The 27,804-nt window shown below is 45.2% G+C and overlaps 1 protein-coding gene across 4 annotated transcripts in view; it reads right to left on the minus strand.

The window, feature by feature from the left end:
* LOC141087478 (probable E3 ubiquitin-protein ligase MID2) overlaps positions 1 to 27,804 on the minus strand; it is a 651,404-nt gene that overhangs the window by 262,688 nt on the left and 360,912 nt on the right. For all 4 annotated transcript variants that reach the window (XM_073573031.1, XM_073573030.1, XM_073573028.1 and 1 more), the window contains 3 exons: positions 22,291 to 22,439; positions 10,387 to 10,514; positions 9,159 to 9,302 (listed from right to left, as the gene is read on the minus strand). In XM_073573031.1, the coding sequence (XP_073429132.1) occupies positions 9,159 to 9,302; positions 10,387 to 10,514; positions 22,291 to 22,439 (421 nt within the window). The remainder of the gene's footprint in view (positions 1 to 9,158; positions 9,303 to 10,386; positions 10,515 to 22,290; positions 22,440 to 27,804) is intronic.

Below are 27,804 nucleotides of genomic sequence, written 5' to 3' on the forward strand. Positions count from 1 at the left end.
TTTCACATATGTTTACTTTACATCAGAACAATTTTGGAACCAAAATGTTTTCTTGTTAGGAAGTTATAAGGGTTAAAAGTTGACCAGCGATTTCTCATTTTTGCAACACCATTTTATTTTTACGGACCACATCACATTTGAAGTCACTTTGAGGGGTCTATATGATAGAAAATACCCAAAAGTGACACCATTCTAAAAACTGCACCCCTCAAGGTACTCAAAACCACATTCAAGAAGTTTATTAACACTTCAGGTGCTTCACAGGAATTTTTTGAATATTTAAAAAAAATGAACACCCTGACACATAGTGCCGGGTGTCAGCTGTGATAATCAGCTGACACCCAGCCGTGATCCACGGCGCTCACCCCGTGAGCGCCGCTGATCGCTATGACGTACTATCCCATCCATAGGAATAGGGGCCCAGGTCCCATGAATGGGATAGTACGTCACATGTCAGAAAGGGGTTAAAGAAAGTGTGCCAAAACATGAGTTGGTAAAGTAGATTCCAGGAGGTAGGAACACTGCTTCCAAATGTCGCAACAGTCCCCAATAAAGTTGTGGGTATATGGTTGCTAAATTGGACTAGTAAAACAGTTAAGCAAAAACGTTTTTATTGTGTATTTTCTATACATACAGTGGGGAAAAAAAGTATTTAGTCAGTCAGCAATAGTGCAAGTTCCACCACTTAAAAAGATGAGAGGCGTCTGTAATTTACATCATAGGTAGACCTCAACTATGGGAGACAAACTGAGAAAAAAAAATCCAGAAAATCACATTGTCTGTTTTGTTTTCATTTTATTTGCATATTATGGTGGAAAATAAGTATTTGGTCAGAAACAAAATTTCATCTCAATACTTTGTGATATATCCTTTGTTGGCAATGACAGAGGTCAAACGTTTTCTGTAAGTCTTCACAAGGTTGCCACACACTGTTGTTGGTATGTTGGCCCATTCCTCCATGCAGATCTCCTCTAGAGCAGTGATGTTTTTGGCTTTTCGCTTGGCAACACGGACTTTCAACTCCCTCCAAAGGTTTTCTATAGGGTTGAGATCTGGAGACTGGCTAGGCCACTCCAGGACCTTGAAATGCTTCTTACGAAGCCACTCCTTCGTTGCCCTGGCGGTGTGCTTTGGATCATTGTCATGTTGAAAGACCCAGCCACGTTTCATCTTCAATGCCCTTGCTGATGGAAGGAGGTTTGCACTCAAAATCTCACGATACATGGCCCCATTCATTCTTTCATGTACCCGGATCAGTCGTCCTGGCCCCTTTGCAGAGAAACAGCCCCAAAGCATGATGTTTCCACCACCATGCTTTACAGTAGGTATGGTGTTTGATGGATGCAACTCAGTATTCTTTTTCCTCCAAACACGACAAGTTGTGTTTCTACCAAACAGTTCCAGTTTGGTTTCATCAGACCATAGGACATTCTCCCAAAACTCCTCTGGATCATCCAAATGCTCTCTAGCAAACTTCAGACGGGCCCGGACATGTACAGGCTTAAGCAGTGGGACACGTCTGGCACTGCAGGATCTGAGTCCATGGTGGCGTAGTGTGTTACTTATGGTAGGCCTTGTTACATTGGTCCCAGCTCTCTACAGTTCATTCACTAGGTCCCCCCGCATAGTTCTGGGATTTTTGCTCACCGTTCTTGTGATCATTCTGACCCCACGGGGTGGGATTTTGCGTGGAGCACCAGATCGAGGGAGATTATCAGTGGTCTTGTATGTCTTCCATTTTCTAATTATTGCTCCCACAGTTGATTTCTTCACTCCAAGCTGGTTGGCTATTGCAGATTCAGTCTTCCCAGCCTGGTTCAGGGCTACAATTTTGTTTCTGGTGTCCTTTGACAGCTCTTTGGTCTTCACCATAGTGGAGTTTGGAGTCAGACTGTTTGAGGGTGTGCACAGGTGTCTTTTTATACTGATAACAAGTTTAAACAGGTGCCATTACTACAGGTAATGAGTGGAGGAAAGAGGAGACTCTTAAAGAAGAAGTTACAGGTCTGTGAGAGCCAGAAATCTTGATTGCTTGTTTCTGACCAAATACTTATTTTCCACCATAATATGCAAATAAAATGAAAAAAAAACAGACAATGTGATTTTCTGGATTTTTTTTTCTCAGTTTGTCTCCCATAGTTGAGGTCTACCTATGATGTAAATTACAGACGCCTCTCATCTTTTTAAGTGGTGGAACTTGCACTATTGCTGACTGACTAAATACTTTTTTTCCCCACTGTATATATTTGATTTCTCCGCCACCATGGTAAATATGTAAATGTGGCGCCTCTGTGAGTCCATTCTCCACAGAAGTACTGCACCTCATCCAGAGATGTGGTATCCCACCCTCAGGTAAGGAGGGAACACCACTCAGGACTCCTAACACTCACACACAACACGCATCAGGTCAGTCAGGGCATCTGGGTGTACCCTTGGGGAGGATGGCCTCATCCCAGTCTGGATTGGAAAGGGTGTTGGGGAGTCAGTGGGGAAAGGTAGGTAAAAGAGGCGGAGCTTAGTGAGTGGTGTGACAGAGAACAGCCATCTCTCTGACCCTTACTCTTCCCAAGTCAGTACTGTTCCTCCGCTGTCCTGCCATCGTCCGACTGGATCTTTCCAGAATAATCTTTTTACCTCACTACTAACTCCTCCCACTAACTGCCACCTAACTGTCACTGATTGGATGTTCTTTGTTTTACAGGACACAGTGCCAAGCAGGTAACCGTGTGCACAAGAATCGTAAGTAAAAACTGTGAAACTGCACCCCACCGTGTCCTTTGTGTCATTTGCATCTCGCCTGCTCCATACCGCACACACCATCACAGTCACCAACTCACCTGTTACCACCTTAACTGCCCTGGGACACAGCTTTTCCCGTGGAGAGCTTCACCATCTCTGCTGCCCTGTCATCATCCCAGAGGTCTGTATAACAGCGTCGGCTACCCTTGCCGAAAACCACGGGTGGCGTTATGATTCAATATTCCCTACCATTTTTCCCATCATCTTCCCCCATTATCATCCATCATCCTTCATTAAACATCCATCTTTATTGGACGCCTAGGGCCACGGACCGGGTCACTGCCACCGTGACATCCCCTTTAAAGAACCTGACCGGCCCGGTACCGAGTAACCTAAGGCCCTGCGGGGCGCTCCAACTTGGCGTCACAAACAGGATCATCGAGCTCAGCAAAGCTGGGTACTTAGACCTCGGCAAAGCTGGGTACCTGTAGCCTAGCAAAGCTGGGTACTGTGTGCCAGAGACTCTAATGTATTGTGAGCTAGAGACTTTAATACATTGTGTGACAAAGACTTACTTGCATTGCTAGAGACTTTATTTTATGGTGTCCTAGAAATTTTAGTGAGCTGGTGAACAATCTCCATTACTGCACCAAAGGGTGCGCGTGCCTATCAGACCACAAACATAGCTGCGTCACAGGTTGTGTGGGATTGTCACATTACAGCCATGACTGTGTCACATGGTGTGCACGCTTAAGCTCTGAAGATAACTGCCATAGCTGTGTTGAGAAACGAGCACGAGCTGAGAGGAATGAGCTGCAGTGGGCGGGGCCAGAGAGTGAGTGCAAGGATGATGCCCGCCCACTGCCAATGTTATCATGTGATGCATAGGTGTCTGTCAGGAGGAAAGACCCACCTCCTGCATGACTTTGATAGGCATAGAGAGCAGAGGAAAGCCCGCCCCCGGAAGGAGTCAGGGACAAGCAGGAAACGCATAGGAGATAAAACAATAAATATGGCAGCGACAAGGCATTCTTTATTGGATAAAGTTAAAATTAGCGTATAATAGAACTCTCCATATAACCGCACCAGGACAAGACAGAGGCTACGCATTTCGACCTACATGGTCTTTATCAAAGCCATACTCAGTCTCAAACCTAGCTTAGCTATATGTATGAGACTAGCCAATTAAAATGCATGTGAGAATCACATGACCCCTTAGACAGGTCCTTTGTACAAAAAGAAATTGCATATAACAGTAATAATACATTTGACAATGCTAAAATCATTAACAATAGTGCAACATCAGATCATGTCTTTTGTTGAGGCCACTTGGATATCTAGTATTTAAGTGATAAATCCAAAATGCTTCTCGGGTGAGAAGACGCCGTCTGGTATCACCCCCCCGAGATGACAGGATTACACGTTCAATCCCTTGTATTTTAAAGTGAGACGTGCTTCTAGCATGACATTCAATGAAATGTTTACAGGCCGCTGAGATGTTTCTTCCAAAATTGTCAGTATTAGTTATGTCATACAAATACTCCCTAATTCATATTTTTAATTGCCTGCATCTGGTTACTGGTGAGCTGGCTTCCTTTATCTATTTTGCCAGCGACATGGTATGCAGAGAGAGGTGATAACCCGAGTGCAGAGAATAAAACCATCTTTGCAGAGGAGCTGAGTAGCCAGCTCCAGGATCTGTCTTTGACCGCAGTAGGAGAATAGGAGTCAGAGCTGGCCAAACCACCAAATACCGCAGCTGCGGCTGACCCAGTCATCGGGTCTGAGGATACCCTGATGGGTCCCCTTCCTGTCCCCACAGCCCCTACACCTGGATGGGCACATTATAATATAGTGTGAGATCGGGCTACCCAAACCTCGGTGGTACACTCGGAGCAGCTAGTGGTCACTGGTGTAGTTCTCCATTCATAACTGTCCTGTGGTCGTTTCCAGATACTACCCTGGAAGTTGAAATAAGCAAATGATTATGGTAATTGACTGTATAAAGTTTACCTGGTTGGGTATGGTTGTTAATATGTCTTGAAATATGTAGGTTTGCAAGTCTACCTGGTTAGGTATGGTGAGTTATAAAAATTGATTAAGTATGATGGAACTGTGAAGTCATGGACAATGAATGATCCAAATTTTTAATGTAAATACAGTGCCTTGCAAAATTATTCGGCCCCCTGGAACTTTTCAACCTTTTCCCACATATCATGCTTCAAACATAAAGATACTAAATGTAAATTTTTGGTGAAGAATCAACAACAAGTGGGACACAATTGTGAAGTTGAACGAAATGTATTGGTTATTTTAAATTGTTGTGGAAAGTCTAAAACTGAAAAGTGGGGCGTGCAATATTATTCGACCCCTTTACTTTCAGTGCAGCAAACTCACTCCAGAAGTTCATTGTGGATCTCTGAATGATCCATTGTTGTCCTAAATGACTAATGATGATAAATATAATCCACCTGTGTGTAATCAAGTCTCATTATAAATGCACCTGCTCTGTGATAGTCTCAGGGTTCTGTTTGAAGCACAGAGAGCATCACAAAGACCAAGGAACACAACAGACAGGTCTGTGATATTGTTGTGGAGAAGTCTAAAGCCAGATTTGGATACAAAATGATTTTCAAAACTTTAAACATCCCAAGGAGCACTGTGCAAGTGATCATATTGAAATGGAAGGAGTATCATACCACTGCAAATCCACCAAGACCCGGCCGTCCCTCTAAACTTTCATCTCAATTAAGGGGAAGACTGATCAGAGATGCAGCCAAGAGGCCCATGATCACTCTGGATGGAATGCAGAGATCTACAGCTGAGGTGGGACAGTCTGTCCATAGGACAACAATCAGTCGTACACTGCACAAATTTGTGGCAAGAAGAAAGCCATTTCTCAAAGATATCCATAAAAAGAGTTGTTTAAAGTTTGCAACAAGCCACCTGGGAGTCACACCAAGCATGTGGAAGAAGGTGCTCTGATCAGATGAAACCAAAATTGAACTTTTTGGCAGCAATGTCAAATGATATGTTTGGAGTAAAGGAAACACAGCTCATCAGCCTGAACACACCATCCCCACTGTCAAACATGGTGGTGGCAGCATCATGGTTTGGGCTTGCTTTTCTTCAACAGGGACAGGGAAGATGGTTAAAATTCATGTGAAGATGGATGGAGCCAAATACAGGACCATTCTTGAAGAAAACCTGTTGGAGTCTGCAAAAGACTTGAGACTGGGATGAAGATTTGTCTTCCAACAAGACAATCATCCCAAATATAAAGCAAAATCTACAATGGAATGGTTCACAAATAAACGTATCCAGGTGTTAGAATGTCCAAGTCAAAATCCAGACCCGAATCCAATCGAGAATCTGTGGAAAGAGCTGAAAACTGCTGTTCACAAACGATCTCCATCAAACTGGAGCTGTTTGCCAAGGAAGAATGGGCAAGAATTTCAGTCTCTCGATGTACAAAACTGATAGAGACATTCCCCAAGTGACTTGCAGCTGTAATCGCAGCAAAAGGTGGCGCAACAAAGTATTAAGTTAAAGGGACAGAATAATATTGCACACCCCACTTTTCAGTTTTTGACTTTAACAAAAAAAATGTAAAAAAAAACCAATAAATTTCGTTCAACTTCACAATTGTGTCCCACTTGTTGTTGATTCTTCACCAAAAATTTACATTTGGTATCTTTATGTTTGGAGCATGATATGTGGGAAAAGGTTGAAAAGTTCAAGGGGGCCGAATACTTTCGCAAGGCACTGTAGTTAGCACTTTTTAAGATGCTCCATCTTGGTTTTACATCAGGCCTCTGAAAGTGCCTAATTAGACCACAGAACAAAAACCCATTTGGCGTGGCTGGAAATGTGGTCCAACGTAGAGACCAACTGTAGCCCACCCAAGGCCTACGTTGGGGGTTTGAGATGGGTCCCCCATATTACACCAAAGAGGAAGAATACTCTGGTACAGGATGAATTGGACATTGTTGCACTTGATTAAAAATGTTTTATTGATGGTGTTGATATTGTATTGCAAATTATTTATATGCAGATGTATATTTAATGTTATTATGTATTTATAATATTGATATTTATATTTAATATTTAGCAACATTTTTATAAGATGTACTGTATATTTATAAGATAGTAGTTATTTGTAACATTAACGACAAAGTGCCTCCCATAAAGGGAAGTTGTGTTTCATTTTTATACCTGTTGATATGCATATCCAAAAATTTTGCATGTTTCTTGTAGCACCGATTATGCTCTGTTCCAGCCCACGGAAGTCCTGTGTATAATGGGGGGGGAATGTGGCACGCCTGAGGGTCCATTCGCCACAGAGGTACTGCAACTCATCGAGAGGTGTGGTATCCTACCCTCAGGTAAGGAGGGAGCACCACTCTAGACTCCTAACACTCACACACCACACAAACCAGGTCAGTCAGGGCATCTGGGTGTACCCTTGGGGAGGATGGCCTCATCCTAGTCTGGCTAGGAAAGGGTGTTGGGGAGTCAGTGGGGAAAGGTAGGTAGAAGGGGCAGAGCTTCCTTGTCTCAAAAACTAGGAAGCACACTTTCTGTGACAGACAAGCTGAGTATTTTTCTAGAGCCAGAAAATTAGGAATGAGGGCAATTAAAATGTCCTATTTTTTTCCAGTGCGTCACAAATGTTAAAAAGAAAGTGGTGCTATTAAAGTGAAGTATATCATGGATAAGTCAGTTCAGAGTCACAAAGACTTTGCAGGTCCTGCACCTGCCTATCACTTACAACTGCCTGAGACTAGCATCCCCATTTTCTATATTCTCCAGCATTTCAATAGTACACCACACTCTGATTAGGCATTTATATCCCTATATGTAATGATGAGCTGTGTGTACCGACTTCCTATCTGTACACTGTAAAAATGGATGCTGCTTTCCCTGCTTAATCTTTTATAGTGGCTGTGATAGTTTATCCTGATTGACTGCAACCAGCAAATTTCATGAAATTAAGCTCAAAATAGACCGATTAAATCATCTCTGTAAGGAACATCTTTATCATGGTTTAGACCGTCTGTCCAGACAGTGGAAGTGCCAAGAACCGAATGCCAAAACAGCACGTCTTTACACAACTTTGTGTAGCTTTGCGTTATGTTTTTGGCAGCTTGTATAGGGGGAAAATGCCTAAATCATACTTTCATCTTTACAAAATGCATGGAAAAAAACATTGTAAACTCACAGAAATTTAAGGTAAATCCACATGTATTTTGTTGCGTAGTGCAATATTTATATGAGCACATATGAGTAAAACTGGAAAAATAGCTCCTGCTATGGAAAACGTAGAACTCCATACAACCATGTATTACAATGTCTACATTCACTTCAATGGATACCAGGTTAATATAATGTTTCTGGCAGATGTGCTCAAAACTGTCTTAGGGAAAACCCACAATTCTTAAGAAGAGTTTTATCTTCATGTTGAGGGCACGCGATCTTAACAATGTGAAGGTCGGGGCAGGGTTCCTTTTTACATTTAAGAATAAAGAACAAGTCTACAATTGTAATTTTTTCGGTCATGAAATGCAACAATTTCTTTTAAGAAACAAGATGCAATGTGTACAAGATTAGAGATTACAGTAATCCTCTTTACATCTGTAGTCATTTAAAGGGAACCGGTCACCGGACTCATGCTGCCCATACCCTGGGCCACTGGAATCAGAGCCCGTTTGCTCCATTGCAGCCAGTAATATACTTCTGTAAAATGCTCCGGCATTTCAGAGAAATTATACTATAAAGATCTAGTTGGCTCTTTCCAGTCTTAGAAATGTGATTGACAGATCTCTCCCATAGCAAAAGGCATATCAATCACATAGAACAGGTCTGGGACTAGTTGGCCAGGGCTAGTGCCGGATGTTTGAAGTATAAATATACTTAGCTGATATGCAGTCAAGCTCTGTTTCATGCTAAATGTGGTTTGGGCAGTATAAGTCAGGTGGCATGGAATCTGCTACCAGGTTTCTGCTATGTAGCAGCTTGATCTAGAGCCTGAGACCCTGATTTCAGTGATGTGTCACTTGCTGATCTGCATGCAATCATTGTTTTCTCTGCTGCATAGTTGCAGTATAATCCCGCCCACACCACTGATTGGCAGTGTACACTGTATATAGGCAGAAAGCTGCCAATCGTTGGTGGAGGCGTGGCTACAAAGAGCAGGAGAACTAAATGGAATAAGACATCTGGTCCCTGTAGTAATAATCTTATGCTGATGATTTTATTTAAAAAACAGCAATGCACAGCCTAGTAAGTGACATATCATATCCATAATATTAGGGTTTATGTCCCTCCAATATTCTGCTCTCAGATTATTTAATAAAAACCTGCTGACAGATTTCCTTTTCAGCATTGCAGACTGGTTTCGTGTAAAAGATCAATCTTACTGATGAAGTTGGCTTGTCCAGTATAGATGGTGTACTGCAGCTCGTAGGAACCAACACTGAACTCATCATCGGACATCCAATGGACGGTTATCGTGTCATGCGATGCAGTACAAAGCTCTTCTCTTATAGTAGGAGGGTTTGGGGCTGGAGATGGAAATGACACCATAAATAATCATCAGAAATACAAGTAATACAATATCCAGATCAAAGATAGTTGTATAATGTGACTGCCAGAAACCACAACCAAACAGGGATAAGCGGAATGTCATGATCCAGGACGGGGTTTCGCTTTGGCCCGTCCTGGTCAGACAGGGGGTTAATTGTTTCTGCCTCTCTCTGGCAGAGGGCGGCTATTTAATGCTCACTGGACCTAGGTCCGGTGTCAGTTATACTCCTGCCCTTGGCTGAGTTAGTTGACCTCTTGTGTAAGTGTGCCTTGTGCCTGATAACTTGTTGCTTGTTTGGTTTTGATCCGTTTCTGTCCCTGTTACGAGTTCTGCCTGTCCCTCTTGTACCGCACCGCTCTCTCGTGTTTGACTCTCTGCTTGTGACTTGACTATTCTCTGCTCGTCCCTTTGGTACCGCACCGCCCTCTCGTGTATGACCTCTGCTTGTCTGACCTGCGTTTTCCTCTCCTCTACTACAGTATTCCTGCAGTAGGTACATTACATCATCTGCAGTAGTAGGATGCTAAGCCCCGCCCCCTGCAGTCACATGATCGTAGGTCCTGATACTCCTTACTATCTTCCGTGCCTCAGGTCCTGTCTGCTTAAGTTTTCACTACCGTATTGGGCCCCGTGCTCTCCCGCAGTGTGAGTAAGTCACCCTGCTCAGCCGTGGCAGTTGCCAACGCTGACAGGATCCTGACACAGAATATCAGTTATCTCCAACGGGGGCCAACGTATGACATCAATATCGCAAGCTGTAATGGGGTAAATGATACAGAGAATCATTGCTTTATTCTGTTTTTTGCAGTGGTACATTATCTATTGTATTGTATCTACTCCATGTACGCCCCATACTGCATATGCTACATGTGGCCGAGTGCTAGAAATGAAGGAATTCTTCCAATCTTTCTCCTATATTACTCGTCTTCCTGAAAACTTCCTTTGAAACACTTAAAAGAAATCAAATACTAATAAGAGGAAAATATTAATCTATAAAGGAAATATTATCGGTGTGAGCAGTCTTTGATGACTGAGCAGATATCGGGCTTGGATCCTCTTACCTGTTACATAGTCCAAACCTTCTAACAATTTTTTCTCTCTGGAGAAATCCAGGGCAAAGTTTTCAAAGGCATCATTTAAATTGACATCAGGGATAAGAACTTGAGAAGATGTAGTTGCCATGGATACCCTGTCATAAGATAACAGCACCATTAAATATTTGGGTTGTTTCAGTGATTTTTTTGTTAACACTTAGGCGAATTCTATTTCTCGAAAACATTTTCTTCTTTTGCCTAAATTAGTTACAGTAATTAAATAACACAGTTGTCTAAATCGACCCATTAAGAACGACTTAAAGTAATGGTTCTTTGTACGACCGTTATTCAAATGAGCTCAAGACTGAAAAAAATATGCCTCAATATAGCACTCTTAATGTATTCACTAGGGAGGAGCGAACATACTCGGGGATAATATGATATCACTCAAATATCTGGGTTAAATTTTATGAGTGTAGAAGTACCACAACTACACTTTGTTCACAATATTTAAATGAGGTACTACAGTTGGTGCTGTCAAGGGTCTATGGATGATCCTCCTTATAATTTTTTCCTGGCTTTTCACTTTGTGAAAAGGCTTTATGAGTGTAGGAGTACATCAACTAAATTTTCAAAATATTTACGTTCCAAATGTTTTCTGGATTGAAATTGTCATCTATGGAGTATTACATGCTGTAACCCTGAGGAAGAGGGACCGCGTCCCTCAAAACGCATTGGTTGGAATTGACCCTTACACGCACCCATCCTTGCTAGTCACGTGACATCACGCTCTCCGGCTTCCTGTTAGTTTCAGTTTCACAGCGGCAGTGCTTCCGGCCGGAGCTTGCCTCTACTCTCTGCTTGTACGCACTCTTGCTTGAGGTTCTGTGCACCTGACGACCATTAGCATCACGGGGGGATGCTCCCTATGCGCTGGTCTCCCTGCACCTCAGCATGGCATCAACTTCAAGCCCGGTCCATTGAAGTAAGTGCCCATAGCAACTGTTATCCACTAGTAATTGACATGTACTAGTATACTCCAGTATACCACCACGTCACACTGACTCTATTTATTCATCTACCTAATAGGTCCTCAAGAGTAATCGCAGTGAACTTTTCACCATTAGTAATATCGCATGAACTTATTTAGCAGGATTTGCACAGAGCCTGCCTCTTCACTTGCAGCTACCAAGGAGTATTCAGCCTAGGAGCACCAGTGTGTTTTATTTCTGTATCTTCTAAAATGTTCCTGTATTAGAAGGCTATTGTGAAAAATATGTTGAAATAATTTCCATCAAACAACGCAAGCAGAAGGGGGCAAGCTTCCTTGCCCAATCAAGGAAGTGAGGCAAAGGAGACAAACACCAAATACAGCAGAGGCAGGGGTACACTGTTAAAGGTCTGGGACCACTTAATGACACCATACCAGCATCCAGGGCCTGATGACCGGGTATTTTTGACAAGGAGCGAAAACTTTTTAAGGATGATCAATCAATACCTGGCTGGCAAGACCAGCATACTTTCTAATTCCTCTGTGACGCGATGAAGCAGAGCAGAGTGCCATGGGAACGGGAGAAAGGTGAATATGTGTTTTTTTATATTTATTTATGTGTATTGGATGTTTGGTTGCACATGGGGAGGCTATGGGGTCTTATCATGGAAATGGGGAGACTATTTGGGTCTTATCATGGACATGAGGTGGCTATGGGGGTCTCATCGTGGACATGGGGAGGCTATGGGGGTCTTGACATGGGGAGGCTAAGGGGGTTTTAACACTGAAATGGGGAGGCTATGGGCGTCTTGGCATGGATGTGGGGAGGCTGTGTGGGCCTCAGATGCTGGACATGGGGAGGCTGTGTGGGCTTCAGATGCTGGACATGGGGAGACTGTGTGGGCCTCAAATGCTGGACATGGGGAGGCAGTGTGGACCTCATGTAGGGTCCTAGCAGGTTCGCAGGATGCAGTGACGAGACACGAGACTGAGTGTGGTTTGTGGAATAAACTTTTATAAAACTGTAGCCGCGGGGCTATATTGAGCTTACAAGAAATGTAAACAACAATCAGTCCACGCAGGGACTCAACAACCCTAACAACACTTTTCTTATGGTGCATGTGACAAACCCGGTTTGCCCGGTTGCTATAGGCCATGTATGACGAAACTGGGGGGTCCTTATCTCATATAGTACACTTATCTTTCCAGGGGTCTGTCCGAATCACAGGCGTGGCCGCGTAGAGATCGCTGATGTGGCTGCCTTGACACCTCAATGTTCCGGGGTGAAACTGGGCTCGACAGATCCTTGAAAAAGCGATGCCGGTGGGGCGCAACAGGCCCTGAAGAAACGATAATGGTGGGGCGCAACAGGCCCTGAAGAAAACGATGACTGTGGAGCGCAACGGGCCCTGAAGAAAACGATGACGGTGGGGCGCAGCAGGAACTGAAGAAAACGATGACGGTGGGGCGCAACAGGCCCTGAAGAAATGATGACGGTGGGGTGCAGCAGGCCCTGAAGAAAACGATGATGGTGGGGTGCAACAGGCCCTGAAGAAAACGATGATGGTGGGGCGCAACAGGCCCTGAAGAAACGATGGCGGTGGGGCGCAACAGGCCCTGAAGAAAACAATGACGGTGGGGCGCAACAGGCCCTGAAGAAACTGTGCCGATGGGCGCAACAGGCGTCCCCTTGTGACTCTCGTCTCACAGCAGAGTCATGACGCAGTCTCTAAATATAACCGTTCACCAACCTCTGATCAGGGTCCCTTAGCAAACCAGATGGGGGCCCCTACTGACGCCTGTAGTGAGGTGGCGCCCCCTGGGGCCGGTGATGACAGGGCCGCAGCTGTGGGAGAAGGCAGGGGGCCAGTGTCCTGACCACTGTAAAGGAATGGTCTCTAGTTGCAGCGGTCAGTGGAGGTCACGGACTTGTCACAGCAGGGAGGGAAACAGCGGGGGTGGCTGTATGCGTTATTAAGAGGGGAGCGGCCACCGGTGCAAGGCTCTCACGTGTCACTAGTCGGTAAGTCCGCAGCTTTTCTTTCACAGGGCCCTGTCGGTCTCTCCACAAAACACTGTTCGCTCCCTCGGTCCTCTCTGTCTCACCCGACTTCTTGTCTGTTGTCTGGCTCTCTCTCAACTGCCACTTCAGCGCGCCCCCTGCTCCTGTTAAGCTTGCCCCGCCCCCTGTTTCCCTGACAACTTCAGTCAAGACTTTTCTTTTACTGTCCTCCCAGCATCGTCCCTTAATAATAATAAATTTTATTTTTATAGCGCCGACATATTTGTACAGACAATAGACATTACAGCATAACAATAATCACATAGATCATAACAGATACCAAGATACCTTTCAGGAACCCTGATGGCGGTCCCCTGGGCACCTGCCCCTTCACTGTCTGGGAGTCCTCCTCCCCACATTCCCCCACCCTGTATGCTCGCCAGTCCTCGGGCGAGGGCTTTAGTGTATTGAGTTCGGTCTGTAGGGGTTTCAATGTTCGTTGCCATATGAATTGATCTTGCTCATATCGTTCAGGGGGTTTGCCGGCTGTTGACCGCTCGGAGCGTCTAAGTTCAACTGGGGTAGAGTCGTCTGGGGTGGTGGACATCGGTGGGCTGGTTGGTGCAGGCGGGCTAATTGTGTCAGATGATTCATTACTGAGTGGAGGGCCTCTGGGTCCTGGGAGACAATCTTTGTCGTCGTCCGGGTCCCAACATACGGAAGACGGTTCAGATGTCGACGGGATAGGCTCCGGTTGCTTCAGGGCGGAGGAAGTACATGGGCGTAACATATTGCGATGCACAACACGAGTGGGCAGTGTTTCATCCTCTTCAGGTCGTATTTCGCACACCGGTCCGTCAGGATGAATACGGCGTAAGATCCGATAAGGACTTTCTTCCCAACGCGGCTCCAGTTTGTTCTGGGGAGTTGATCTAGTACAAGCACCCGGCCCCCGCTTTGGAGGTGAGGAGGCGGGGTTGCATTCTTCCCTGGGTGCTCCCAGTCTCGGAGCTTGGTGTGTACAATCCGGTGAAGAGTTTGCAGCTGATGGCGATGATTTCAGACCCAAGACGACACTCCAGTCCAGGGCTGAAACTCTTCTGGGTCTAACTCCACCTCCGTGATCCCTTTACCTTCTCGCCCAAACAACAGGGAATAGGGGGTATAGCCAGTCACTCGATGTACCCTATTGTTATAGACCCAAACTAATTCGGAAACATATTCGGGCCAACGGGCCTTCTTGTCACTCTCCAGAGTGCGCAACATCTGAATCAATGTCCGATTAAATCGTTCACAAGCCCCATTCCCTTGTCCCTTGCGGGTGATACAGCGTGGTCCCGGACTTGTCAATTCCATAGAGGTGATGTAATTCTTCCATGACTTTTCCCAAAAAATATGCTCCCTGATCAGAATATATTCGTTGAGGACAGCCGTATACTTGTATAAACTTTCTACAAATTGCGGAGGCAGCTGACTCTGCGGTCTGATCCTGAGTGGCGGTGACCACAGCGAACTTGGTGAAATGATCTACCATAACGAGACATTGTTCGTATCCCTGAAATGCGGGTCCAATGGTCAGATAATCCACCATCAGGAGCTCAAGGGGTGCTCAGGTTACAATAGTCTGTGTTGCGGCTCGCTGAGCGGGTGGTTTGGCTAGTTCACACAAGCGGCAGGTCCAGCAAATTTCATCCACAACAGCCGGCAAGCGCGGGTGGTAAGCTTTCTGTTGTAGCCACTGCAAAAATTTTTTTGTTCCGAAATGGGCCCCTTTTTCGTGAGCCTCCCGAGCCAGTACGTGATGTTGGGCTCCTGGCGTAACCACCTGCCAAACTGTCATTGAGGTTGTTTGTGATGTTATTTTACGATACAATAATCCCTTTTGGATAACCAACCTCTCCCATTGTCGCAGCATAAGCAACAGGTCTTGAGTCAAATTTTGCCATTGAGAGTCAGTGGGTAATTGCCCAGCAGCGACCCATGTCCTGAGAAGGCCAACCTCTTCGTCTTCTTGTTGCTGTTGTATCCACTTATCCCGGGATTGTTCCAGTATGCCCCTTGGGGTCTCAGAGGAAGATATCTTTTTATTATCGATTGTGAGCACGGTAGCAGTGAGAGCGAACGGTATTTCCTCTCCTTCCAATTCTTCGTCTCGATTCTGCCCTGGAGTTGTATGTCGAATCCTGGAGAGGGCATCTGCATGGATATTCTCGGCCCCTCTTTTGTAGATAATCTTATAATTGTACTTCGCCATCCGGGCCACCCATCGTTGTTCCAGAGACCCCAATTTGGCGTTTTCCAAATGAGCCAGCGGGTTGTTGTCAGTTCGCACTACCACCTCGGAGCCCGCTAGGTACTCTGCGAATCTCTCCGTCATAGCCCACACCACTGCGAGGAGCTTGAGCTTAAAAGAGCTGTAATTGTCAGGGTTACGCTCGGAGTCATGGAGTGAGCGACTTCCATATGCGTTCACTCTCTCCCGGCCATCCTGAACCTGTGACAACACAGCCCCCAGCACGTGAAGACTCCCGTCAGTGTGCAAGATGAACAGTTGAGAGAAATCCGCATAAGCCAACACTGGGGCATCCGAGAGCGCAGCCTTGAGGTCTCGGAAGGCCTCTTCCTGAGGGTGTTGCCACTGGATTTTTCGCCCATTGGCCCCAGCAGGAGCCCCCTTCAGCAGGTCGTGCAGGGCTCGAGCTCGACATGCAAAATTCTTTACAAAGTGACGGTAATATCCGGCTAACCCCAGAAAAGCCCGCACATCTTTCACCGTCTCAGGGGTAGGCCATTACTCGATAGCAGCCACCTTCTCCCGGGATGGCCTCACACCCTCCGCCGAAACGACATGACCCAGATACTCAATCTGAGAGCGAAATAGTTGGCATTTCTGAGGCTTCACCTTCAACCCGTACTTTTGCAACCGGCTGAGTACCTGTCCCAACCGCTTCAGGTGGTCCTCAAAGGTGGCGGCATAGACGATGATGTCGTCCAGATAGATCAACGTAGCCTCAAAATTGAGATCTCCCAGACACCGCTCAATCAATCGCTGAAAGGTCCCGGGGGCGTTGGCCAGCCCAAACGGCATCCGATTAAACTCAAACAGTCCCATGGGCAATATGAACGCCGTCTTGGCTCTATCTTCCTCTGACATGGGCACCTGCCAGTGCCCACTGGCCAAGTCCAGGGTCGAAAAATATGTTGCCTTCCCTAAGGCGAACAAGGATTCTTCTATGCGGGGCAGTGGGTATGAGTCTTTAATAGTGCAAGCATTCAGTTTATGATAATCCACACATAATCGTAGTGTACCATCTTTCTTTTGGACCAACACGATTGGGGCCGCCCAGGGGCTTTGACTTACCCGTATCACCCCTTTTCGCAGCATTTGGGCCAGCAAAGTTTTCACCTCTTGATAGAGTTGTGGCGGAATCTGTCGATATCGTTCCCGGATAGGGGCCGCTCCTGTTGTGGGGTTTTCATGAGTGATGGCGGTGGTACATCCAAAATCGTCCTCATGACTAGCAAATACTTCATGATACTGTCCCAGCAATGCTTTTATCTGTGAAAGCTGGGCTGCAGTTAATCCAGAAAGCTCGGCCCGCATCTGCTCCAAAATATTTCGGCCCTTCTCTTGTGCCAAGACTTCATGGGCCTGTAAGGTTCGCATTGTTACTTCCCAAGGATCCTCGGGGTGTACTCGCAATTGAACCGCAGGGGCTGGCAGCACTTCTTCTAAAGGCCTTACTAGTTTGGCCAGTACAGTCCGTGCTTTCAGAACGGTGTCTAGGTCTTCAAGGTTAACGCAGCACACCAGGACGGCTCCTTTTTGCACAGTAGCCAAGGAACGGGCCACCAGTATGCCAGGAGGCAAGCGCTCTGAGTGATATGGCTCCACCTGCACCTCCACACCCTCCAAGGGTATCGAGGCTCGAATGGACAGGGCCACCACAGTCTGTCCAGGAGGTAACACAAGCAGGGGAGTCGCTGGTGTGATGACCTTACCCAGAGCCTCGCCTTCCTGGCGGTCCTGATGTACCCATGCTCCCCGCACCAGCTGCTGGAATACCTGTCCCTGGGCTGTGCGAGAACCCCACTGCTTCAGAATCCTCTGTGTAGGGTCATTGAGCAGTAGGTTGCCGAACTCTCGTAGAACATTCATGCTTAGGGTGACGGGGTGTTGCTTATCATCTTCTCCTTGAGTCAGTACCACCCCTCTGCGACCAAGGGATTTACCGCACAGTGTCACTTACACCCACACCACCCCAGCAACTGGGACCGGCAGTTGGTTGGCAGCTACTAGTCTGATCACGGGCCCCCACTGAGGCCTGGCTGCTTCCGGGAAATTCTATTGAAAGTACGTTGCAGGCATAGTGGTTACTTGTGACCCCGTGTCCACCAGGCACCGGACGGCACGGCCCTCCACTTCTGCCCAAACCACCGGACATTTTGCTACCAAATCTTCAGGACCTCCACCACCCCTAGTTGTGGTTTTCGGCTCCGAGCGGCGTCCCCCCAGCCCGGAGCCCTTTAATTTAATGGCGGCCTGGGTGGGTATCTCCCACGTCGTGGACTCTCTCGGGCAAAGTGGCCTGGTTCTCCACACTCATAACACCGGGCCTGTGTAGGCTGACCACCCCGCGGGGAGCGTGATCCCCAGGAGCCGGGGTTAAAGCTTGGTCGTCCAGTCCCGGACTCGGTTCTTCTCTTTACTTCGGCCAACTTGCCCTTAATACTTTTCAGCTCTTGCTTCATCTCTTCCACCCACTGAGGTTCCTCGACTACATTCGTGGAGGCCTCCACACCTCGGACTTTCCCCACGGGGACCGCAATCCCCTTCTCCTGCTCTCGAGCACGTGCCTGACTTCCCACCTCTAAAAATTCTATTCGGGGATTCATTCTGATCTGTTCCCGCAGGGCCTGTTTGACTAATGGATCTCGCAAACCAGTCACCAGTAGGTCATGTAGGGTAATGTCAACAGGTCCTGCCCCTACCCCGTCCTTTCTTTTTATAGCCGTATGCAATTCTTGGAGGACATTCATATACTCTGTGATCGTCTCCCCCTCTACTTGCATCCGACTAAACAAACGGGTTCTTAATTCTCCCACATCAGTAGGGTCCCCATGGGTCTGTTCTACTATCTGTAACACTTTTTCAAAAGTGTTACGGTGCCCTGGAGGTTTCAACATCACTGACCTCCGCGCCTCCCCGTCCAGTGCCATGAGTGCCACCTTGGCCTCCAGACCAGGGGTCATTGGGTGCAACTGAAAGAGCCCCCGCATCCGCTCTGTCCAGCTCCATAACATAGTATTGGAGCCTGAAAATCTAGGCAGGCTGTTCAGCATGGCCCCGAATGATATGCTGGTACGGGGACCCTCCTCATTTGTAGAGTTTACAGCTCTACCCTGATCTGGGGCACCATTGTCTGTGCTCGGAGACTGCATCCTGCCGACTACGCCAAGTGTAGGGTCCTAGCAGGTTCGCAGGATGCAGTGACGAGACACGAGACTGAGTGTGGTTTGTGGAATAAACTTTTATAAAACTGTCGCCGCGGGGCTATATTGAGCTAACAACAAATATAAACAACAATCAGTCCACACAGGGACTCAACAACCCTAACAACACTTCTTATGGTGCATGCGACTAACCCGGTTTTCCCGGTTGCTATAGGCCACGTATGACCAAACTGGGGGGTCCTTATCTCATATAGTACACTTATCTTTCCAGGGGTCTGTCCGGATCACAGGCATGGCCGCGTAGAGATCGCTGATGCGGCTGCCTTGACGCCTCGATATTCCGGGGTGAAACTGGGCTCGACAGACCCTTGAAAAAGCGATGCCGGTGGGGCGCAACAGGCCCTGAAGAAACAATGACGGTGGGGCGCAACAGGCCATGAAGAAAACGATGACGGTGGGGCGCATTGGGCCCTGAAGAAAACGATGATGGTGAGGCGCAGCAGGCCCTGAAGAAAACGATGACGGTGGGGTGCAACAGGCCCTGAAGTAAACGATGACGGTGGGGCGTAACAGGCCCTGAAGAAAACGATGATGGTGGGTCGCAACAGGCCCTGAAGAAACTGTGCCGATGGGCGCAACAGGCGTTCTCTTGCGACTCTCGTTTCACAGCAGAGTCATGACGCAGTCTCTAAATATAACCGTTCACCAACCTCTGATTAGGGTCCCTTAGCAAACCAGATGGGGGCCCCTACTGCCGCCTGTAGTGAAGTGACGCCCCCTGGGGCCGGTGATGACAGGGCTGCAGCTGTGGGAGAAGGCAAGGGGGCAGTGTCCTGACCGCTGTAAAGGAATGGTCTCTAGTCGCAGCGGTCAGTGGAGGTCTTGGACTTGTCACAGCAGGGAGGGAAACAGCGGGGGCGGCTGTATGCGTCCGTATGAGGGGAGCGGCTGCCGGTGCAAGGCTCTCACGTGTCACTAGTCGGTAAGTCCGCAGCTTTCCTTTCACAGGGCCCTGTCGGTCTCTCCACAACACACCGTTCGCTCCCTCGGTCCTCTCTGTCTCACCCGACTTCTTGTCTGTTGTCTGGCTCTCTCTCAACTGCCACTTCAGCGCACCCCCTGCTCCTGTTAAGCTTGACCTGCCCCCTGTTTCCCTGACAACTTCAGTCAAGTCTTTTCTTTTACTGTCCTCCCAGCATCATCCCCTCAGAAACCCTGATGGCGGTCCCCTGGGCACCTGCCCCTTCACTGTCTGGGAGTCGTCCTACCCACACTCATACGATATATTAGAGGGGCTGTATTTGGGTTCAAGCGGTATATGGAGGGATGTCAGCATACTTAATTCTGCTCAATATTAAGTGATATAATTAACATTAATATAGTTATTAATATAATTAATAGGAGAGACCTGAAAATGGCTGTCCTGCAACATACACCATCCAACCTGACGGAACTGGAGAGGATCTGCAAGGAAGAATGGCAGAGGATCCCCAAATCCAGATGTGAAAAACTTGTTGCATCATTCCCAAGAAGACTCATGGCTGTACTAGCTCAAAAGGGTGCTTCTGCTCAATACTGAGCAAAGGGTCTGAATACTTATGACCATGTGATATTTCAGTTTTTCTTTTTAAATAAGTTTGCAAAAATTTCTACATTTCTGTTTTTTTCAGTCAAGATGGGGTGCAGAGTGTACATTAATGAGAAAAAAATTGACTCTTTTGAATTTACCAATTGGATGTAATGAAACAAAGAGTGAAAAATTTAAAAGGGGTCTGAGTACGTTCCATACCGACTGTATATACTGTGAATAGATAGAGTTGCTGGGACCACCCTATAACATATTTATTTCATGTGCTGGGTAGATGTTCATCTGCCAATGTGATTGGTGATTGCTGGTCTCAGATACACTGTAGACACAATAATAATTTACGGAATGAATGAGGGTTCGAGTAATATATAAAGATACATTTTTATTCAAAATAACCTTTTAAATACATAGCAAATAGGAAATTATCCATATGTTGTTCCTTAGTTTAGACTAATATTTAGGGATATTTCATCATCATCTGTTTCCTTACATATCCATTACAGAGAAAGAACTGTAGCTGACCCTGGAATCAGTTCTGGATAACCTATCGCAGGTAACAGCCTGTACAGTGTTATTCTACTCGGAATCTAAGATTGGTGAATTCCACTTCCCATGGCTTCTTTACTTCATGAAAATTGTCTCTTTTAATAAAACGAGGATTGGAACTTTAGTGCCACCTTTGGGGTAACAAACCTAGAAGTCAATATCAACCATAAAAACAGCTTTGCCACATTACTTAGAAGCCAAATCAGAAACTCCATTTTGCAGACATGTGTTTCGGAGTGAATGAGCCTCATCAGTGCAAAGCAGGAAATCTAGTTTGAGTGCGTGAGAGGCCTATGACAGAGTAGATAGGGGTTAAAAATACTCCTTGTGAAGTGTCAAGTTGGCTACATAAACATATAGGCCATGCGATGCTCCTGTCACGGGTATGACAGATGCTACAGACATTTGCTCTGCTTACGGATGCAGAAGGTCTCTGTGTTTGGCATTGCAGATGCTTCTTTAATCCTTCTGACTTTGGGACCCAGTGTCAACCTCCCTCCGGCTCTAGTTGACATACCTGGATCTGGGGTTTATAAATCCCCAGTCTGCTGTAGAGAGTCGCCGGTGATATTCACATTATTCCATTGTGAAGGCTTGGAGGTATAGCAGTCTACCTTTCTGCCTTTAGTTTACAGCGGGGCCAGAAAAGTGCTCATCTCACCCCCTCCCTATCCAGGGTCTAGCTCTAGGGAGATAAAGGGCTTAGGTTCCTGCTTGACGATTGGTGAGGAATCAATTTAGGCATGGTAGGGCAGGTAGGGTGTTATCAGATCTGTCTTGGAGTCTCCACTCACCCTTTCCCTAGGGTCTGGGCTTTCTTCCACCCATCCCTTTGTGTTGCACTTAGTCTTTGCACACTGTGCATGACAGCTTCTCTCCTTTCATATGAAAATTGTCATTTTTGAGAGAAAAAGACAGGAATTTATTGTCACTTATTGGGGGAAGCAATACCGAAACGTGTCCGCAAATGGAATTTCTGGTTTGGCTTTTTATCCTAAGTAATCTAGTACTGCGTTTTAAAGGGTTGATACTGACTTTTAGGATTGCTATCCCCAATACGTTGCACTAGGATTTCTGTCCGCTTCCTCTCTGAAGAGGCAGTATGAATATTTAAAGGCCCAGAGGAGCATTGCATGGTTTATATGTCTCCTTACACCAACTTGGCACTCTGTACAAGGAGAAACTACTTTGTTTTATATTCACCCTATGATATTCACAACATTTTAAGGAATCAATAATTATCACAGACCCCATTAAACCAGATACCTTTTAATTAACCAAGCCTTTGAACTTTCGGCTAAGCCACATGCATCAATATTTATGAGATAGTTACATTTTTCCATTCCTTACCTGTCTACTACTGTTTTAGCAGCTTGCAGGAACCTTGCATGATCATTTTCTTTAAGGAGATGGTCAGCCTGGTTAATTAGCACTGTGGATCGCTCAAGCCTTTGCCGACAGTTGGCAATTTGCTGAGCAAGTTTCCTTAACTTCATTACCTTGAAAAATATATAAAAATAAATAAATAAATAAAACCTTTTCCTAATTTACTAAAATTAAATATGTGGTCCACTTCATTGTATAATGCCCCCATGGATTCTGCGGCCATCCATGCCTGTGAGTGACGCTATCGCTGCTCGCTCAGTCCGCATCAAGTGACCACAGCTGCAGCTGCCTTTGACATCCGCTAATGTCATGTCAACTTCCGGATTTCCTGGATTCGCCCAGGCATGACCCAGTCTGATGCACCCACCCAATTGACCAGTCTGTGGGCGTCGTTTCACGGCACATCATAGCCCAGTATCTAGCACGCTTTTTCCTTCTCTCCTATGCTTTCATTGGCCGCCAGCATGTGCTGGATACTGGGCTGTGATGTGTGGTGGAACATCACTTACAGCCAAGTCAATCAGGGGGTGCGTGTAGCTGGGTCACTCCTGGGTGAATCCAGGAAAACCGGAACTTGATGTCAGTGGAAGTCAGCATCGGCTGCATCCGGGATCACATGATGCGGACTTGGAAAGTAGCGATTGCGCTGCTCACAGGCACATATGGCAGCAGAAGGCATTTACAAAAATATATTACAAAAATTATACAATGTAGTTGACCACCTCTTTAATGGTATCGAAGACCCAGTCGTCAGTGCACTGAGCTAGACATTGAATACAGACGAATATTACTGTGCCAAAAAAATTATGAGGGCTCTCCGGAACTGGACAACCCCAGCTTAATTCAGGACCTTTACTTCTTGCAGCGGCACCGTTCCATCCATGTCTGTGCCGCTGTTACTGGAGAGTGATGTCACTCTTCGGCCATCACAGGCAGCTTCCATCATTCCACCAGAACTGGCGTCTGCTCTGATGGAATATTAATGACCTGTAGCTAAAGAGTGGATGGTGCACTGGCTGCAGCCGCCATGTGACACAACAAGTCACATAACTCTCTCCGTGAAAATCAGCACCAACATCACTGGAACGACTCCAGTGCAGAAGGTGAGTATATAATGTTTTTCTTTTAATTAGGGTACTAATTTGATTAACCAAGAGTGTAAAGCACCACTCCAGCGGGTTTTGCTTATTTCAGTGCTGGAGTGTTGCTAACGTAAGATCCTTGCCCCTAGTCTTCTAGTCAACAGGCATTGTCTTCAGGTCTTCCGATTCCGATCCCCCATCTTGTGACTGCAGCTCCTGACTAACCAGAAATGGCAGGTATCGACCACAATCTCTCAGTGTAAGTCTATGTGAGCCTTGCTGTGACCTCGTTCTGGTCTCATTCTGCCTCTCACAGACTTACATTGAGTTGTGACGTCCGGTGCCCAGCAAACACTGGGCATAAGACGACCATAGCGATGCGGAGAACAGATGAAGATGGCGGCTGGTGGATAAAATACTACAAGAAGGGAACCTAGATTAGTGACACCACTCCATCAGTAAAATAAAAATACTGCTGGAGTGTTGCTTTAATGTTTTATTGTTGATCTTTTTCTATGAGTTCTCTGCTCATTTACAGTAATACAGAAGAGCAATGCACAAATGACAGCCTTCAGTGAGACCTCAATACGCCCCAATTTTAGAAAAAAAATACACTGACAATTATTCTGTCATATTAAATATAATTGTAACGTAAAAAGAATCATGGTACAAGCCATCAAACAATATATAACAAAGGTTTCTCCAGCCTTGCTTCTAGGGAAGAATATATGTGTAGCAGAAAACCGTTCACCTCCCCATTACTGTACGATACGTGGGAAGTTAACAAAGGACAAATGATTGCTACTGCAGTCAGCCATTGATAATAATTAAGAGGCTTCATGCTTCCCAAACAGCTGTGCACAGTGAAGGCCTAGTAATTAGGCTTTATTGATTTATTGACCCACGTGTGGGCTGTGTGGATAAGGAGAACCCACCTCATTCCCGTCCACATTTAATTGCTATCAACTTGATTATCTGTAAAATACTGAAAGATGAATATCTCTTTAAATGACTAAGCGAGAAAGAGAGACCCACAAAACAAATAGGTCTATAATCACTGAAAGGTCATGAATAAACCAGATCACTAATGTATCTAATAACGTATTATATACAGTAACATTTAGAGTGGATAAAACCTGAGAGAGAACCATAGAAAACCCTGTCATCTCTGCACTGGGCAAGATGTAACTAGTTGTAAGTCTGTTAACCCCAATGTCTAAAAAGCGTTCCACGTCCACGCTACTTCTTATTACCCAGTCAGAAGGCACCCCCGTGTTATAAGGGGCAATATGACAGTATGAAAGTACAATGAAGAATTCAGGAGCAAAACAGTTGCCATCCCAGGTCTTTCAAACTAAAAGTACTCTACAGGATTTCTGCAAAAACTGAATTTGTTACATGAGGGTACTTTTAGATTATGTCCACACGATGGCTTTTTCAAGTGGATTTCACCGGAATCCACCTGAAAAAAGCACTAAAAAATGCCAAAAAGACTTGAGACTATCAAGTTCCAATTTTGCAACTTTTATTAAGCACTTTAGGCTTTAAAAGCCATCAAGTGCCTGAAAGAAGTGACCGGACCATGCCAACGACAGCTTCTGACGGAGGCTGCCACTGTGAAAACAAAAAAAAATGTCTGTTGCAAAGCAATAGTAAAAGGATTCAAAAGGATGTAAAAAAAGGACAATGCAATGCAAAAAAACAATGCAAGTAAGCAGATGTATAAAATACATTGTGTGCAGATACCCTTTATTCCATTGGTTACAGCCCTATCCCAGGTAGTACAACATGCCATTCGAGAGAAAAAATAGGTTATTCAGTTTAATGGATACTGCCTATCAGTGTGAAGAGAAATCGGAGATCCACAGTAGACTACAATATACATTCATGGATGAAAATGTTGGTATCCTTGAAATTGCTTCAGAAAATGAAGTATTTCTCTCAGAAAATAATTGCAATTCCACATGTTTTGTTATACAAGTGTTTCTTTCCTTTGTGTGTATTGGAACAACACTCAAAAAAAGGGGGAGAAAAAAAGGTAAAATGTCACACAAAACCCCAAAAATGGGCAGGACAAAATTGTTGGCATCTTTACAAAATTGTTGGTAAACAACTCTGTTTCAAGCATGTGATGCTCTTTCACACACACCTGTGGCAAGTAACAGGTGTGAGCAATATGAAAATCACACTTGAAACCACATAAAAAGGGCAGAAGTTTTCTCAATATGTGCCTTGTGTGTCTGTGTGTGCCACACTAATGATGGAGAACAGAAAGAAAAGAGGATAACTATCTGAGGACTTGAGAACCAAAATTGTTGAAAAATATCAACAATCTCAAGTTTACAAGTCCATCTCCAGAGATCTTAAAGTTCCTTTGTCTATTATGCGGTACTGCGGCTCTGTGAGGCAACAGAGTCCGCCTCGTACACACCTGGTGACGTTAACCCGCGTGTGTTCATTTATTAAACCGCCATATATTGTCTGCCATTACCGAGCAGCAGTTACCATCTCTGCACGGTGGACCCTGGGCTGCGAATACACCTAAGTACCTTATATATTATTTGGTGCGTTCCGCCAGCCCCTAACAAGAACTGTAACTGACACTGCTTGCAGGTAACAGCAGACTGAAATAGCCAGACAGATACCAAAACGAGGCAGGGAAGATTAACCCCCACATGACCATCCCGGGGAGAGAATAATCAGAAACAAACCCCGGACTGGATCATGACAGTGGGCAATTAAATACTAAATTGAGGGTGCCAACAATTTTGTCAGGCCCAAGTTTGGGAGTTTTGTGTGAAATTATGTCCAATTTTGTTTTTTTTCCTCAAGTTTTTTTCTGTTGTTACAACATACACAAAAAAAATAAACGCAATGATTTTCTGGGAGAAATACTCCATTTTCTGGAATAATTTCAAGGGTGCAAACACTTTCGGCCATGACTGTAAAATATTGTCTTTCCTTATAAAGCTCAATGTAAATAAAGCTTACAGTTAAAATTATGCAAACAAAAATGTTTACTTTAAAAAGTGATGTGGATAATGGTGAGAAACTGAAGCACAAAATATTTATTTAGCATTTACAATTTTTTTATATAATGTGTAACATTAATCTATACAGTTATTTTAATTACTTTGTAGTATTTTAATATTTATTTTATTTAATACTTTAGGTAATATTTGTATAACCCCTTCCCAACATTTGAAGTACAGTATACATCATGGGATCGCTGCCGGGTGTTCAGCTGATATGACAGGTGACGCCCGACACTCACTCCTGGCACTTTAACCTGGTAACTGCTGCAATCTATATTGACTGCAGCATTTAGAAGGCAAACAGAGGGAGGGGGCCCTCAGATTGGGGCCCCCGAAACGTCATCACAAAGGGCCGATCATTGCCATAGTGATCGTCATACCGCCAAACAAAAAGTGGAATAAAACACAATCAAAAAGGCGAATTCAATAAAATAGTATCTTTGAAAAAATCATCTAGTCCCGCAAAAAACAAGCTGCCACACAGCTCTATCAGTGGAAAAATAAAAAAGTTATAGCTCTCAGAATAAAGTGATGCAAAAATAATTAGTTTTTCAATAAAATTGTTTTTATTGTGTAAAAGTGCCAAAACATAAAAAAAATAAATGTGGTATCACCGTAATTGTATTTACCCGAAGAACAAAAAATGCCTTATCACTTGTACTACACGTGGATTGGGGTCCATTTTTTCCTGTTGGGTGTTAAATGAACTTTTTTGTGGGAAAAAATCAGATTTTTTTTTTATTTTCATGGCTCTACGTTATAAAGTTCTGTGAAGCACCTTGGGGTTCAAGGTGCTCATTACACATTTAGAAACTTTGCTTGAGGGGTCTAATTTCTAAAATTGGTCACTTGTGCGGGGTTTCCACTATTCAGGCACTTCAGGGGCTGTCCAAACATGACACTGCGTTCACTAATGATTCCAGCAAATTTCGCATTCAAAAAGTCAAATGGCATTCCTTCCCTTTCAAGCCCTGTTGTGCGCCCAAACAGTAGTTTTCCCCCACATACAGTATGGATATCAACATGCTCAGGAGAAATTGTACAACAAATTTTGGGGTCCATTTTCTACTGTTACCCTTGTGAAAATAAAAAAGTAGCTGAACATCTTCTTCTCAATTGGTATTTTACCCTGTGTAAAATGAAAGCAGTTTATATTCACCTCCAGTGCCGGTACTAGCTTGCTGGCAGGTCTCCAAGGGCTTGTGTGGCTGTGTTGTTATACGTGAGTACTGCAGCCAATCAGTGGCCTCTTTGTTCTTATTTTTTTCAAATGAAACTGACACCCAGAAGCAGGAGCTGCTGCTTGCTCTCCGACCTCCCCCAGAAGTCAGTTATGTCCAAAGGCAGCTGCTGATTGGCTG

The sequence above is a fragment of the Dendrobates tinctorius genome, unplaced genomic scaffold (genome assembly GCF_039654945.1).
Source record: "Dendrobates tinctorius isolate UK_male_01 unplaced genomic scaffold, ASM3965494v1 ptg000034l, whole genome shotgun sequence".
NCBI lineage: Eukaryota > Metazoa > Chordata > Amphibia > Anura > Dendrobatidae > Dendrobates > Dendrobates tinctorius.